Below are 15,251 nucleotides of genomic sequence, written 5' to 3'. Positions count from 1 at the left end.
TGGGATTTTGATAAACTTTCTCATTTGTTTCTTTATATGTATCTTCAGGCTCTTTCCTATTTGGGTGTGTTGACTGTAAATTTCTCAAAGATAAACTGAAAGACTTCAGTTTCAATTTTTAAAGTTAATCTATGCTACCTGTATTAGAATATAGCGAAAAACTAACACAAAGTTAAAATAAATCGCACAAATCAATAATGCCCAGCAGTGACGTTGCAAGTGTTTAAAATGGTCAAAGAATGCAGAATGGAGTGTAAAATCCCAGATTGGCAGACACCGCTTTATGTTTATGTTCATTGAGATGTGTTTGATACTGAATTTTGCACACAGTTTAATCTCTCAGCTGTTAATCCTTGCATGGAGGTCACTGTTTTTAACATGTTCACCTTTTGCATTTGTCTTTCTCTTTAAAGCGCAAGAATCGGCTGACCTAATTTTCTTAATTGATGGATCAGTCAACGTTGGAAGTGGCAATTTTCAATATATACGCGATTTTATCGTAAATTTCATCGACAATCTCGAGATCGGCCCTGACAGAATCCAAATTGGTGTGGTACAATACAGCGATGAGCCCAACACCGAGTTCTATTTAAACACATATTCCACGAAAATAGAGGTCCTGGATGCTGTGAAACAACTTCAACCAAAAGGCGGTGATGAGATTAATACTGGTGAAGCCGTGCAGTTTCTATTCGACAATCACTTTGTTGCGGCAGCCGGCAGCAGGGTATCAGAAGGGGTTCCACAGGCAGTAATAATTATTACATCTAGTGAGTCCAGTGATGATATAAATCAGGCAGAACTATTGCTAAAGCAAGGTAGTATATACTCATTTTCAATTGGAGGTAGAGATGCCAACTCTAATGAACTCGTACAGCTTGCAACCGACACTTCCTTTTCTACCATGATCTCGGAATACCGCGAGATTGCTAACTTGCAACAGCAGTTTTTACCATTGGTCTCAGGAGTGGCCCGAAGGGAACTAATTCTTGAGCATGTAGTTATTAACGAAGGTATGTATAATCTGAATTTAGTCCCAACTGTTTGCAACCTAACAGACATGCAAGAGCCTTATTGTCGTCTTGAAGCTGATAAATCATAACCCAAATGACCAAACAGGTTTGTTAGAAACTTACCAGAGTTGGAAGAACAGACCTTATCAATGCTCGTCTTATTAATTTCCAGCTTCTATCTGGACATTTTAACAGGTAGGTAAATGATAGGGGAAATAGTTTATTTTCATGGGACATTTGTAACAACAGTGTAGGGTGGGAGTGGGGAAGCTGGTGTGGAACATACAGGGACCTGTTGGCCTGAATGGCCTGTTTCTGCAGTACCTTTTAAACAAAATTAAAACACTGGCAATCTGAATTATAAACAGAAAATACTGGAAATACTCAGCAGGTCTGGCAATATCTGTGGAGGGAGAAACAATCAGGTCCATGACCTGTCATCACAACCAGTGACTCTTAGACTTTCTGTTAAGGTACAGTATGGTTTCTGAAATATATTAGGGAGTGTGAAAATCACTGTCCTTTTTGTTTCATTTTTCAAATTCAATATTGAACATTTGTCCATCATTCTCTAAGTTTGCTTCTTCACTGGAATTCACAAGTTCCTTTTTATATTTTCCCATCTGTCAAAATCAAAGGCATCGGTTTTTGATTTTTTTTCCATTTTTTATAAATCTCCAGTGCTTAACATTCAGGCATTCCTGACACCTTCCAGAGAGATCTGTCTGAAGATAATTATTTCATTTTCCACCTGTCCATATCACTACATTATTTCAAATTGAGATGGCAATGTTTGGCCTCTTATTTGGCTGTCAGTTTTTCCCTAGTGACTTAGAAACATTGACTAAGCCAATGCAGTCAACTAGGTAACTTATCAAGCATGGTGTCAGTTTAAGTTGGAAGCTGTTGTGTCCCCTGTGAGGTACCACATAATGTATTACATTCAAACTTTTTGTATGGTCTCTTTCTTGCTGGTGGATGTAGCACTGAAAGCAGCCATATTAATCAGACTCTGTCTACTTGTGTGCAGCATCACATGGGTACAGGTAATGTCTCACTGTCATCAATCCACCAGAACAGATAAAGACTGGCCTCCTCCAAGATGTGGAAGAATTTTAAACATTAATTTGGGACAGGGATGGGGCAGACCAAATGATTCAGGTCTCATTGCAGCTACATCTGTTGGTTCACCTCGAATTCCCTCCTCATCTAAATTATGAAGTGTATTCAGAACCCTTGAAAAAAATTTGTATTCTCATCACTTTGTATGTTGAGCAATCAAACATAGAAACAGGAAAGTATTAATTGGCAAAAATCCCTAAAATGGCTCCCCATCCAGACAACCAGCTAATGCATGGAGGAAAATGCAAAATGTGATGGATTGTTATTCCCTTCTAACAAGCTTCCTTCAGCAGGATATGGCCAGTGGATGCCATTTGTCAGTTTTATATGTACAGACAATGGTGCAACTTCACCCAAAGATGCAAATTTTGGTATGAGACCCATATTAAATAATGTACCCATTTACATGAGCAACACAGTTTTGCTTTTTGTCTCCAGTGGCCAGCAAGGCCTCAAAGTCAGGGCTCTAGCCTCTCTTAAATTATGAGTAATCTTTTCAGTCACCATTTTTGTTGCTTCAGAAGAAATATCCAAGATAATCCATGGCTACATTTCCAAAACATTAATAATGAAAAGGCCTCAGTTGATTGTTGGAGAAATCAAAGCAATTTTATCTATTACCCCCAGAGTATGAAAATCATTTGTTTCCTCCATATCTTTCTGCTTTCTTATCACCTGCTTCTCTTGGATATTGATTTGGTACAGAAGGGTGGAATAATCCAAACTGCTCAAGAGCGATTTCTAACCTTATTGGTTATCATTGCAAAGAATGCATTTTTATGGATGGTTTTTGCCCAGGTTTTCCAAGTTAGCTATCTTGGCCCACATCTGGAATGTAAACTGGGACATTCTGTAATCCCAACCCAAGACTCATGATCAAAGTTAATCGTCACAAGATTACTGGCTGCATGTGTGAAATTTCCTGAAATGGTTTAAAGGATACTGAGGGGGAAAACATGGTTGTCTGTGCTGAATGCAATTAGAAATGTTCTTGGAATGTATGATGGGCACCCTATATTAATTGGCACCAAGGGTGGTGGCCTACAAGTGTGACTGAAATGCAAGAGTGCCTCACCAACCGGTGTAAGCCGGCACAAGACCTATTAAAGCCCTGAAAAAGGATTACATAAGGTCGCTTCCTTATAATGCAACTAGTGGACCTGCTTTCATTGCAGAATGAAGGACCCAATTAAAAAAATTTTTAAGTTTAGAAAGTAAAATGTGCAACAACTAAGAAACAGGAATCACCGATGTACAAGAGGACCATTCAAAATTGGTCCTCCTCTGCCATCAGGGTGTAACTGGTGTGCTGGAGTCACCAGTTGTCTCCCTTGAGGCGGAGTGCCAGTCACTCAGAAGAGGAAGTTTGACCAGTGGAAACACTGGTGCCAGAGCAACGGTGAATCTGGAGGAGTGTGGGGAGGGTGGGAGGAAATTGAATGGTTGCTGGCAGCTGCCTGCAGTTTTAATGTGGAGCTAGAAGGAGCACCAAGTGTCCTTCTGGTTCTTGTTATTGATCTTCGCTATTTTTGTAATAAGAACAGAAAATGCTGGAAAAACTCAGCAGGTCTAGCAGCATCTGTGGAGAGAGAAACAGAATTAACGTTTCAAGTCTGTATGACTTCTTCAGAGCCATTTTTGTGTTCTGGAACCAATGCAGTTTCTTAAAAGTATGACTTAATTCCAGTTTCTTGATGACAACATTGATTGCTTGATAACATTGGAATTTTATCTTGGTCATCTCTACCATTTCTATTATTTATTTTAAAGCAGTTAAGTGGTTACATTGGAGCTAATAGGTTCCACAGAAATGCTCTGTTCTATATAGGATTGAGTAGGATTTTCTCAGTATATTGAGCTTTTACCTCTGGAACTTGGGTTTGACCTATGACAGATTGCTATAATGATCCTCTTTGAAACAAGTTTGGGCTCATTGAGTCCAGTTCCTAGGCTTAAGACTATACTGAATACAGCACAAATGGATATTCAATTGCCAGGTGAACAAGAAGCTGTTGTGAGAAGGGAAAACTGTCAAACTGGTGCAAGTAGAGGTTATTCTTAGGACTTTGCTTCAGTGCTGAGCAAACTTTATTTGATGCTGACAATGTTCTTAGATTAGAAATTGATCCACTCTCTAGCACTGATATCCTATCTTGATAACCACAAACCTCACACAAGAAAAGATTTATTAAAACTGCCCTGTTTATAATATAACCTAGCCTGGAGAAAGTCGCTGAGTGGAAAAGGATAACTTTTATATTAAAAAATCCCAGAAAATATTAAGTTTGAAGATTCTTGACAAGAAAAACTAAGTTTATCAGCAAGTTCTTGTATGTTTGTAAAGTATGAAATGAAATTCAAAATCAAACTAACTTACAATTGTTTTACAGTTCGAGACAGGAGGAAAGACATAGTATTTCTGATCGATGGCAGCTCAAGAGTGGGAGCTCAAAACTTTTTGCGAATCCGTGAATTTATCTTAAAAATAGTTAACAAATTTCAAATTGGACCAAATGCTGTGCAAGTTGCAGTGGTACAGTACAGTGAAGATTCAAGTACTGAGTTTTCCCTAAATAACTACACTTCCAAAAATAATTTACAAGAAAATGTGAAGGCACTGCGATCAAAAGGTGGATCTGCACTTAATACTGGGGCCGCGTTGAAATATGTCTTTAGAAACCATTTTACCAAATCTGCAGGAAGTAGAAAGGAGGAAGGTGTTCCTCAATTTCTGGTGCTTGTCGTCGGTGGACCGTCCACAGATACTATTCGCCTACCTGCACTTGAATTAAAAGAAGCAGCCATAATGACCTTTGCCATTGGAGTTGGCGAAGCAAGCCAAGCAGAGATGCAGGAGATTGCATTTGGCCCCTCATTGGTATTTGAGATGTCCAATTTTCAGGATTTGATCCAAAAGCATAAAGCTGTGCAGACAATGTTATCCACGCTCGGTCCTCCAACGGTAATTACTGAAACACCAACCATCATTGAAGGTACCAAAATCTTTGATATATTGTTTTGTTTCACTATCATTACATATATTGTCCTATTAATACCATTGTAACAAATTGTTCTTCAGATGAAACTGAGCCACACAAATCTAGTTTGAGTTAACTTTGCATATGTGTTAAAGGCCATTACAGTTGCTTTAGGAAGATGGAAAAAAAATCGCAGCAAGATGTCCAATCCTGATTTGTATTCAGTCTGACTTGCTGAAAAGTGCACATCTAAATCAGAAAACCATGAAGTGATACAGCGCAGAAGGGGGCCATTCAGCCTATTGTGTCCGTGCTGACTCTCACTCCTCTGCTCTTTCCCAATGGTCCTGCAATTTTCTCCTGTTTAAGTACTTACCTAATTCCCTTTTGAAAGTGTTAGGCATGTATTCCAGATGATAATTCAATGTTTTTTTTAAGTTCCTCACATCTCCTTTGATCTTTTGCTGATTACCGTAAATCTGTCTCCTCTGGTTACTGATGCTTCTGCCATTAGAAACTGTTTCTTCCTATTTGCTCTATTAAAGCTGTTCATGATTTTGAATACCTCCAAGTTTTTCATACCTGGTACCATTCTAGTAAATCTCCTCACCTCTCTTTCTGAAGTCTTAACAACTTTTCTAAAGCGTGGTGCTCAGGATTGGTCACAATACTCAGGCTGGGACCTAACCTGCATTTTACAAAGGTTTACCATAACTTTCATGCTTTTGTACATTATATCTTTATTTATAAAACCAAAGTGACATTGAAGTTATTAAGAACAATGGAGGAGAAATTCACTCTGTAGTATCACCTCCACTACTGAGCCAGGTGCTGTTTTGCTGAGGCATGCTGCAGCACCAGCTGCTTCCAACATGACCTACACAACACATCCTCTTGCAAAGGTTATGAGTGTCTGCTCCTGATATTGCACAGCTCACTGACTGATGCTATGCCAGAATAATCAATTTGGGCCACACAGGTCCAGAAAACAAATAGATCAGTCACTCAGCAAATAACCTGCATTAATTTGCAAGATGGTCCCTGTAGTAGCATTCCTTAAATGGCCAGCCACCCAAATTGCAGGTAAGATAATTTTTAAGAATTTCTGCTACTGCAAGGTGTCTGGAAGTACTCCATGGCATTTTTGGAGGTGTTGTGGTAACATTCTAGATTTGCCAGGGAGTATTGCTACTTCCACACAAGGAGGGCGGAGGAGGAGCCTGGTTGCAGCTGGCTCACCACTCTTAGTTGCCTATAATGCCAATATCTCAGCTAGTGGCAAGTGTCAGATCAAGTGATGGGGCTTCTTCAGCAGTGTTGTGCTCTTGCACTCTCTCTTCCTTGTTGGGCTGTTGAGATGGACAGGTGGTAGTTCTTGCACACAAAGGTTGCAACAGGTATGGTGACAGCAGTGGTGGTGCCATTGGGACTGCACTAAGACAGGAAGATGGAGAAGATTCTGCAAAGAGGGAAATTTCTGTACAATGCCCTCTGCCAAGTTGGAGACGGACTCCTCCAGGCTCCTTGATAGTGACAGGAGGCTGTCTGGCAGACAAGCCAGTGCACCTAACATCTCAAAATGCAGCCTCATCATTCTTCTGTATGCCATCCCATCAAAGTTCATATTTGAGTCCCGGTAGCAGAACTCATCTACAGTCCTGCCCAGCGGTGAGCTGGCAAATAAACAATCCTTTCCCTCTGGCCTGGTTGCAGCTGGCTCACCACTCTTAGTTGCCTACAATGCCAATATCTCAGCCAGTGGCAAGTGTCAGATCAAGTGATGGGGCTTCTTCAGCAGTGTTGTACTCTTGCACTCTCTCTTCCTTGTTGGGCTGTTGAGATGGACAGGTGGTAGTTCTTGGAGACTTAAAGCAGGAAAACAGAAGGGGAAGATTGCAGTGATGGAAGAAGGATGGGGTGGGAAACAAACTGTCCATGTTTATGAGTCGTGGTTCGTGAGTCTTTGGATCTCTCTTCCTGAAAAGGTGGTGGAAGCAGAGTCTTTGAATATTTGTAAGGCAGAGGTGGATAGATTCTTGGTAAGCAAGGGGGTGATAGGTTATCGGGGGTAGGCACGATGCAGATTTGAGGTTACTATCAGGCCAGCCATGATCTTATTGAATGGTGAAGCAGGCTCGAGGGTCCGAATGGCCTACTTCTGCTCTTTGTTCATATGTAAATATGATCACACCATCTGCAGCTTGCTCATCATGGCAGATAACAGGATGAGGGTGAGCTACATGTTCCGAAGGGGCATAGCATAGGGAAGTACGGTCATCCTAATATTTTCAGCAACACTGGATACAGTGCCACATCAAAGGTTATGATGCAAAATAAGAGCTCATGGTGTGGGGATTGGGGGGGGTGGGGGGGGCGCAACATATTAGCATGGATAGAGAATTGGTTAGCTAACAGGAAACAGAGAGTAGGGATAAATGGGACATTTTCAGGTTGACAGGCTGGGTTTAGTGCTAGAGCCCCAGCTATTTACAATCTATATCAATGACTTGGATGAAGGAACTGAAGGTATGGTTGCTAAATGTGCTGATGACACAAAGATGGGTAGGAGAGTAAGTTGTGAAGAAGACATAAGGAGACTGCAAGGGATGTAGTTAGTGAGTGGGCAAAAAATTGGCAGATGGAGTATAATGTGGAAAAATGTGAACTTGTCCACTTTGGCAGGAAGAATTGAAAAGCAGCATATTTCATGGAGAGAGACTGCAGAACTCTGCAGTACAGACGGATCTGGGTGTCCTGATACATGAATCACAAAAAATTAGTATGCAAGTACAGCAAGTTATTAGGAAGGCAAATTGAATGTTGTCATTTACTGCAAGGGGAATGGAATATAAAAGTAGGGATGCTTTGCCACAGTTGTACAGGGCATTGGTGAGACTACTTCTGTAGTACTATGTTCAGTTTTGATCTCCTTACTTAAGAAAGGATATAATTGCATTAGACGTAGTTCAGAGGAGGCTCACACAACTGATCCTTGGGATGAAGGGGTTATCTTATGAGGAAATGTTGGACACGTTGGGCCTGCATCCACTGGGTTTTAGAAGAATGAGAGGTAATCATATTGAAACATATAAGATCCTGAGGGGACTTGACAAGGTGGATGTTAGACCTTATGGCAAAAACTAGAACAAGGGGACAAAGTTTAAAAATAAGGGATCCCCAATTTAAGACAGAGATTAGGAGAATTTTTTTTCTCTCAGAGGGTCATTAGTCTGTGGAATTCTTTTCCCCAGAGAGCAGTACAGGCTGGGTAATTTAATATTTTTAAAGCTGAATTATTAGATTCTTGAGTGACAAGCTGTCAAAGGTTATAGGGGTTAGACAGGAAAGTAGAGCTGAAACCACAATAAGATCAGCCATGACCTGATCAAATGGCGGAGCAAGGTTTGGGTCCCAATATGGCCTACTCCTGATTCTAATTCTTATGTTTATATGTTTGTATGAAGAAATGAAAAGCTTTTTATCTGAATGCACAAAGCATTTGGAATAAAGTGGATGAATTCGCAGAACAAATAGAGATAAATGGTTTAGGTCTAATACTATTACAGATATATGGCTACAAGGTGTCCAAAGTTGGGAAATAAATATTCCAGGCCACATAGTATTTCAAAAAGATAGAATGGAAAAGATAGAGGGGTAGCCTTAATTGTAAAGGATTAAATAAGTTAATGAAAAAGGATCTTGGCTCAGAAGATCGTGAAGTGATCAGTATGGGTGGAGATTAGGAATGCCATGGGTCAGAAAACACTGGTGGGAGTAGTTAATAGGCCCATGGCAGGAGTTAACCTGTCGAACAGAGCAATAAGCAAGAAATAATTAGAACTTGTAACAAAGGTAAACTCATCTTTATGAATTTATTTCATCTATCTATGTGAAGATTTAAATCTCCCATGATTATTGCAGTACATTTCTTACAAGCCCTTATTATTTTTTGATTTATACTCTGTCCAATAGGTGTAGCTATGGTCAGGGGGGGCCTACTGGCGACTTCTTTCATTTGCTATTTCCTACCTCCACCCAAACTGACTGTACATCCTGATCCTCTGAACCAAGATTGTTTCTTGCCACTATACTGATCTCATTCTTGATTAACAGAGTTATCCCACTTTTCTTCCTGTCCTTGAATATTCAGGTCCCAGCTGTGGTCACTTTGCAACCAAGCCTCTGTAATGGTTCTCATTTATTTCTATTTGTGCTTTCAATTCATCTGTCTTGTTATGAATGCTGCATGAATTGGGATAAACAGCCTTTAATTCTGTCGTTTTTACTATTTTTCCCTACTCCAATCTTATTTGCTGCTGCACTCTTATGTCTGTACACTCTGTCCTCCACTCTGGCTATCATCTCCCGTATTGTTACCTTGCATTATTGCTTTGTCGTTTCTCTTCAACTTTCCCAATCTCCTCCCATGCCTTCCCCTCCCCCACATTTAACCTTCTCTCCCACTATTTAGTTTGAAACCTTCTCTACCGCCTTAGTTATACAATTCGCCAGTACACTGGTGCTACCACAGTTCAGGTGAATGCCATCCTAATGATACAGCTCTCTTTTTCCCCAGTGCTGGTACCAGTGTCCCATGAATCAAAACCCATTTCTCCCACACCAACCTTTGAGGCATGCATCCAACTCTCTGCCAATTTGCTCATGGTATAGGCAATAGTCCAGGGATTATTACCTTTGTGGCTTTGCTTTTTAATTTAGCACCTGGCTGCTCATATTGCCTCAGCAGGATCTCTACTGAGTCCTACCTATGTTGTTGGTCAACCCATGACAACTCGATCCTTCCTTTCCCACTCCAAGTTCCTCTCTAGCCCCAAGGAGATGTATTTACCCTAGCACCAGGCAGGCAACACAGCCTTCTGGACTTGGCTGCAGAGAACAGTGTCTATCCCCCTAGCTATACTATTCCCTACCACAACTACATTCCTTTTTACTCCCCCCTTGAATGGCCCTATGGATGACGTTGCTGTGGTCAGTTTGCTCATCCTCCCTGCAGTCTCTGCTGTTGTCTACACAAGCTGCAAGAACATTGACCCTGCTGGACAAGTGCAAGTGTTGAGGCTCCTTCAGTGCTACCTTCTCAATCTCCATACCTGCCTCTCTTACAGTCACATCCTCCTGTCCCTGACCAAAAAACCAAATCTGAAGTTCCTACCCTAGGAGTTGTGACTTTGTCCTGGAACAAAGCGTCCAGATAACTTTCCCCCTCCCTGATGCATCACAGAGTCCAGCTCATCAACTCTGAACCGAATTTCATCAAGCTGCAGACATTTACTGCAGATATAGTTGCCCTGGATCATAATACAGTTGAATTCCATATTAAGTTTTAAAGCGACGTACACCAGTCCCAGACAAATATCTTCAACTTAAACCATGCCAATTACATCGGGATGAGAGGATGGCTAAGGTGGATTGGGTAAATAAACTAAAAGGTATGGTAGTAAATAATCGGGTAATGGGAGGTAGTCAAGTAGGTGGGTGGTAGGAAGTGGTCAGATCTGGTCAGCGGTGTCACGACTGACTGGGGATAGTGTGCTGCAATATCAAGCCCCACTGCTTCCTGAGCCGCGACATATGTGGAAAAAGTTTGATCAAACCACCAGATTGCCCCAATTCTACCTAACTGTTTAATTTAGGTTAACAGAATACGAGCACCAGGTTTGTAAACTTAATAAGTAAATAACTGTTTATTGAACAAACTGTCATTAAGCAGTGGCAAAAGAAAGAAATATGAACTGCTAATTTCTAACTCTATAACCTAAATTCTACCCCTTCTTAAATCTCTTTCACACACATACAAGACACACAAAAAGATGGATTTTAAGGGTTGGATAAAACAATTCAATAGCACCAATTCCGGAGTACAGGATACGATGGGTTGATTGTGATCGATGTCTTCCAAATTCCTCTCATTTCTTGTTGATGACACGAGGTGGTCTTCCAGCACTTTCAGTGTTTGGTTCACTGGTTGAGCACTTGCTTTTCAATGTCTCTAATGGTGATTTTCCCGTTTGCCTTTTGCCAGGGGTTTTCAGAGAGAGAGCAGGTTATAGAGATATGAGGAGAAAAAGCAAGCTAGCTACTATTGTGGAATTACTGGAATCTTCCACACACCGGAGAGGGAGGTTTTAGGTCTTTTCCCTTTCAGGCTAGGAGCTATTCTGCTGCATTGATCTCGCACAAACCCTGGTCACCTGGGTCAGGAGCCAATTAAAACATTGTTGCCAGACAGTTCCCCATTAGACCAGACTCCTCCTCAGCACCATCTTGTCTTTCATGGTACACTCTGTTCCAGGACAACAACATTGTATATATCCCTCACACTGTTCCAGTGGGCATGCCTTTTAACCTGCAGCCATTGTAATTTTAATCCACAGTCCAACAGAAATGAAAAGATATGTTCTTTACAACATTCCACAGAAGTAAAAAGATATATTCTTTACAGCGGGTGGTCAGGGGTTACCGTGGCTAGAGGGGTAGTTGGGTCAGGTCAGGGGGTTGATCAGGGGACTTAGGGGGGGTATTCGGGTCACGTTGGGAGGGGTGGTTGTGTTGGGGGTAGCCGGGGAGCTCAGTGGGGTAGTTGGGGGCCAGGAGGGGTGTAGTTAGGGTCAGAGGGGTGTAATCAGAGTTGAGGAAGGAATCGAGGGGTTAGTGTAGGTGACTGGGGGAGTCAGTTCTGGAGTTACTCAGGCGCTGTAAAATTCCACCCATAGTTTCAAAATTTTTTGATGACATGAAACTTGGAAAGGTTACAAACAGTGAGGATAATAACAGGTTCAAGGAGGCCATAGAACGACTAATGAAATGGGCAGACACAAGGCAAATGATATTTAATACAGAGAAGTGTAAAGTGATTAATTTGCATTGAAGGATAATCCCAGAGATCAATCTAGTGAATCCTCACTGTATTGCCTCCAAGGCAAGTATATCCTTCTTTAGATATGCAGACCAAAACTGCGCACAATGCTCCAGGTGTCATCTCACCAAAGCCCTATACAAATGTAGCAAGACTTCCTTATTCTTATACTACAATCCCCTTGCAATAAAGGCCAACATGCCATTTACCTTCCTATTTTTTACTGTGCTTTCATGCTAACTTTGGCCCAGATCTTCCAGTCTCTGGATTGTCATACAACCCAAGATGCGCTTCAGGATGCCATAGAAATCCTGACACACTGACTTCCAAGACAATTACCTGGGAAGCTTGAACTTGCGATGGGCAATTCACCAGCTACCCAGGACCCTCAACAAAAGTCTCCAGCTCAGAGTTAAAGTTGGAGACATCAGAAAGTTCCGACGTATTTACCGCATTGTTACCCAAGAAGTGTTAGACTGAAAAGTCCTAGTCTAACTCCTGGGTAACTCCAGAACTTATCCCCGCGGTGGGGGTGGGGCTGTGAAATGCGGTGAACCGTTCAAAACACAGATTAGAATTTTCTCCCCATCGGGCCAGCCGTTCGGGAGCAAGCGCAGAGCTGATCGTCGCCCGCGATCAGCTACACGCAGCTGTTTTGCATGGGCAAGCCAATTAAGGCCCGGCCAGCTTGACGCGCACCCAGAAGCACTCAGTGTTACCTGTGCGGGCGGGGGAGGATGGAGAGTCGGGGCCTCAGAGCTGCCTCAGGGAGATTAACTTCAGTGTTAAACTTGCAATAAATAAAAAAAAAAAATTATTCAGACATGTGCAGTTGATATAGTTTATATGGATTTCAGCAAAGCCTTTCACAAGGTCCCACATGGGAGACTTATAAAAAAGGCAAAAGCACATGGGATACAGGGTAATTTGATAAGGTGGATTCAAAATTGGCTTAGTTGTAGGAGGCAGAGGGTGATGACAGAAGGATGCTTTAGTGACTGGAAGCCAGTGTCCAGTGGCATACCGCAGGGATCTGTGCTGGGTTCCCTATTATTCATCATTTATATAAACGACATAGATGACTATGTGGGGGGTAGGATTGGTAAGGTTGCGGATGACACAAAGATTGGCCGGGTGGTTAACAGTGAGGTTGAGTGTCTTGGGGTACAGGAAGATATAGACGGGATGGTCAAATGGGCAGATAAGTGGCAGATGGAATTTAACCCTGAAAAGTGTGAGATGATGCACTTTAGAAGGAGTAATTTGACAAGGAAGTATTCAATGAACAGCATGACACTAGGAAGTTCTGGGGGAAAAAGGGACCTTGACGTGTGTGTCCATAAATCTCTGAAGGCGGAGGGGCATGTTAGTGGGGTGGTGAAAAAGGCATTTGGGACACTTGCCTTTATCAATCGAGGCATAGATTACAAAAGTAAGGAGATCATGTTGGAGTTGTATAGAACCTGGGTGAGGCCACAGCTGGAGTACTGTGTGTAGTTCTTGTCGCCACATTATAGGAAGGATGTGATTGCACTGGAGGGGGTGCAGAGGAGATTCACCAGGATGTTGCCTAGGATGAAACATTTAAGTTATGAAGAGAGGTTGGATAGACTTGGGTTGTTTTCATTGGAGCAGAGAAGACTGAGGGGCGACCCGATTGAGGTGTACAAGATTATGAGGGGCATGAAGGAGCAGCTGATCCCCTTAGCTGAAGGGTCGGTCACGAGGGGTCTTCAAGGTGAGGGGCAGGAGGTTTAGTGGGGATGTGAGGAAAAATGTTTTTACCCAGAGGGTGGTGACGGTCTGGAATTCGCTGCCTGGGAGGGTGGTGGGGGCGGGTTGCCTCACATCCTTTAAAAAGTACCTGGATGAGCACTTGGCACGTCATAACATTCAAGGCTATTGGCCAAGTGTTGATAAATGGGGTTAGGTAGGTAGGTCAGGTGTTTCTCACGTGTCAGTGCAGACTCGATGGGCTGAAGGGCCTCTTCTGCACTGAGAGATTCTGAGATTCTGTGATCTCCCCTCATGTGACAGTGTCACATGAGCTGTGACATATTCATGAATTTTGATGAAAGTTTTTATTTAGTTAATGAAACATTCATGAAACCTCATCCCACCCGTGGATGACGTTTTCATTTCATGAAAAATGCGAAGGCCGCCTGGGCTCTTCACCTGCCCACCAACCTTAACGTTGGGCGGGCAGCTTTCTCAATAGGGTTAATTAGTTCAACAATGGCCTTAACAAGCCTTTGACAGTTGGGCAGGCACACAGCCGACTCTGGTGTGCACCCGCTGAACGGAAGATCAGAATGACGCGCGGTGGCATCACCACGCGTCATTTTATGCATCGGTGTGCAGGGCCCATCCCTGCACGCTGAACAGAAGATTCTGGCCATAGAAACGTAGAAAATAAAAGCAGGAGTAGGTCATTCGGCCCTTCAAGCCTGCTCTACCATTCAATATGATCATGGCTGATCTTCTATCTCAATGCCCATACTCTCCCCATACCCCTTGACACCTCTAGAGTCTAGAAATCTATCTATTCCTTTCTTAAATATATTCAGTGACTTGGCCTCCACAGCCTTCTGTGGTGGAGAATTCCACAAGCACACCCACCCTCTGAGTGAAGAAGTTTCTCCTCATTTCAGTCCTAAATGGTCTACCCCATATCCTGAGACTGTGACCCATTGTTCTAGCCTCCCCAGCCAGAGGAAACATCATCCCTGCAACCAGTCTGTCCAGCCCTGTCAGAATTTTAAACATTTCAATGAGGTCCCCTCTGATTCTTCTAAACTCCAGTAAATATCGGCTTAGTCGGCCCAATCTCTCCTCATACGATAATCCTGCCATCCCAGGAATCCCAGGAAACTCCATTGACTTTGTCGGGGCTATATATCAAAGAGAGCAGTGGTCCCAACATCAGTCTTGCAGGAGGGCACCACTGCATAATTTATTTAGCTCCTTTTAAAAGCTTATATACCACCATCACCAAGCATGTCCATCACTTTAGGACTCAAACAAGTTAGTCAAACACAATTTGCCTGGCTTTCATTTATCAACCCATATTTTTTCCTGAATTATTGCCTGTAAAACTTTTCCTATCAATGATGTTAGTCTAACAGGCCCATCGTTACCAGGTTTCTCACACAATTGTTCGAAAAACAGGAGAGGAAAATTTGTAATGCTGTCATTAAAGATTAATAACATTCCATGCCACTTCATTTTTTAAAATATGCAATGCATAAGCAGACAGTAATG

General features: G+C 42.2%; 1 protein-coding gene across 1 annotated transcript in view; it reads left to right on the top strand.

Annotated features, from left to right (window-relative positions):
- Positions 1 to 15,251, top strand: part of LOC144686457 (collagen alpha-3(VI) chain-like) — a 254,671-nt gene that overhangs the window by 45,600 nt on the left and 193,820 nt on the right. Inside the window, exons 4-5 of the mRNA XM_078551696.1 lie at positions 414 to 1,013; positions 4,526 to 5,128. Of these exons, the coding sequence (XP_078407822.1) occupies positions 414 to 1,013; positions 4,526 to 5,128 (1,203 nt within the window). The remainder of the gene's footprint in view (positions 1 to 413; positions 1,014 to 4,525; positions 5,129 to 15,251) is intronic.

This window comes from Cetorhinus maximus, chromosome 11 (assembly GCF_964194155.1).
Source record: "Cetorhinus maximus chromosome 11, sCetMax3.hap1.1, whole genome shotgun sequence".
NCBI classification, from domain to species: domain Eukaryota; kingdom Metazoa; phylum Chordata; class Chondrichthyes; order Lamniformes; family Cetorhinidae; genus Cetorhinus; species Cetorhinus maximus.
This window is presented reverse-complemented; position numbering and strand designations above follow the sequence as displayed.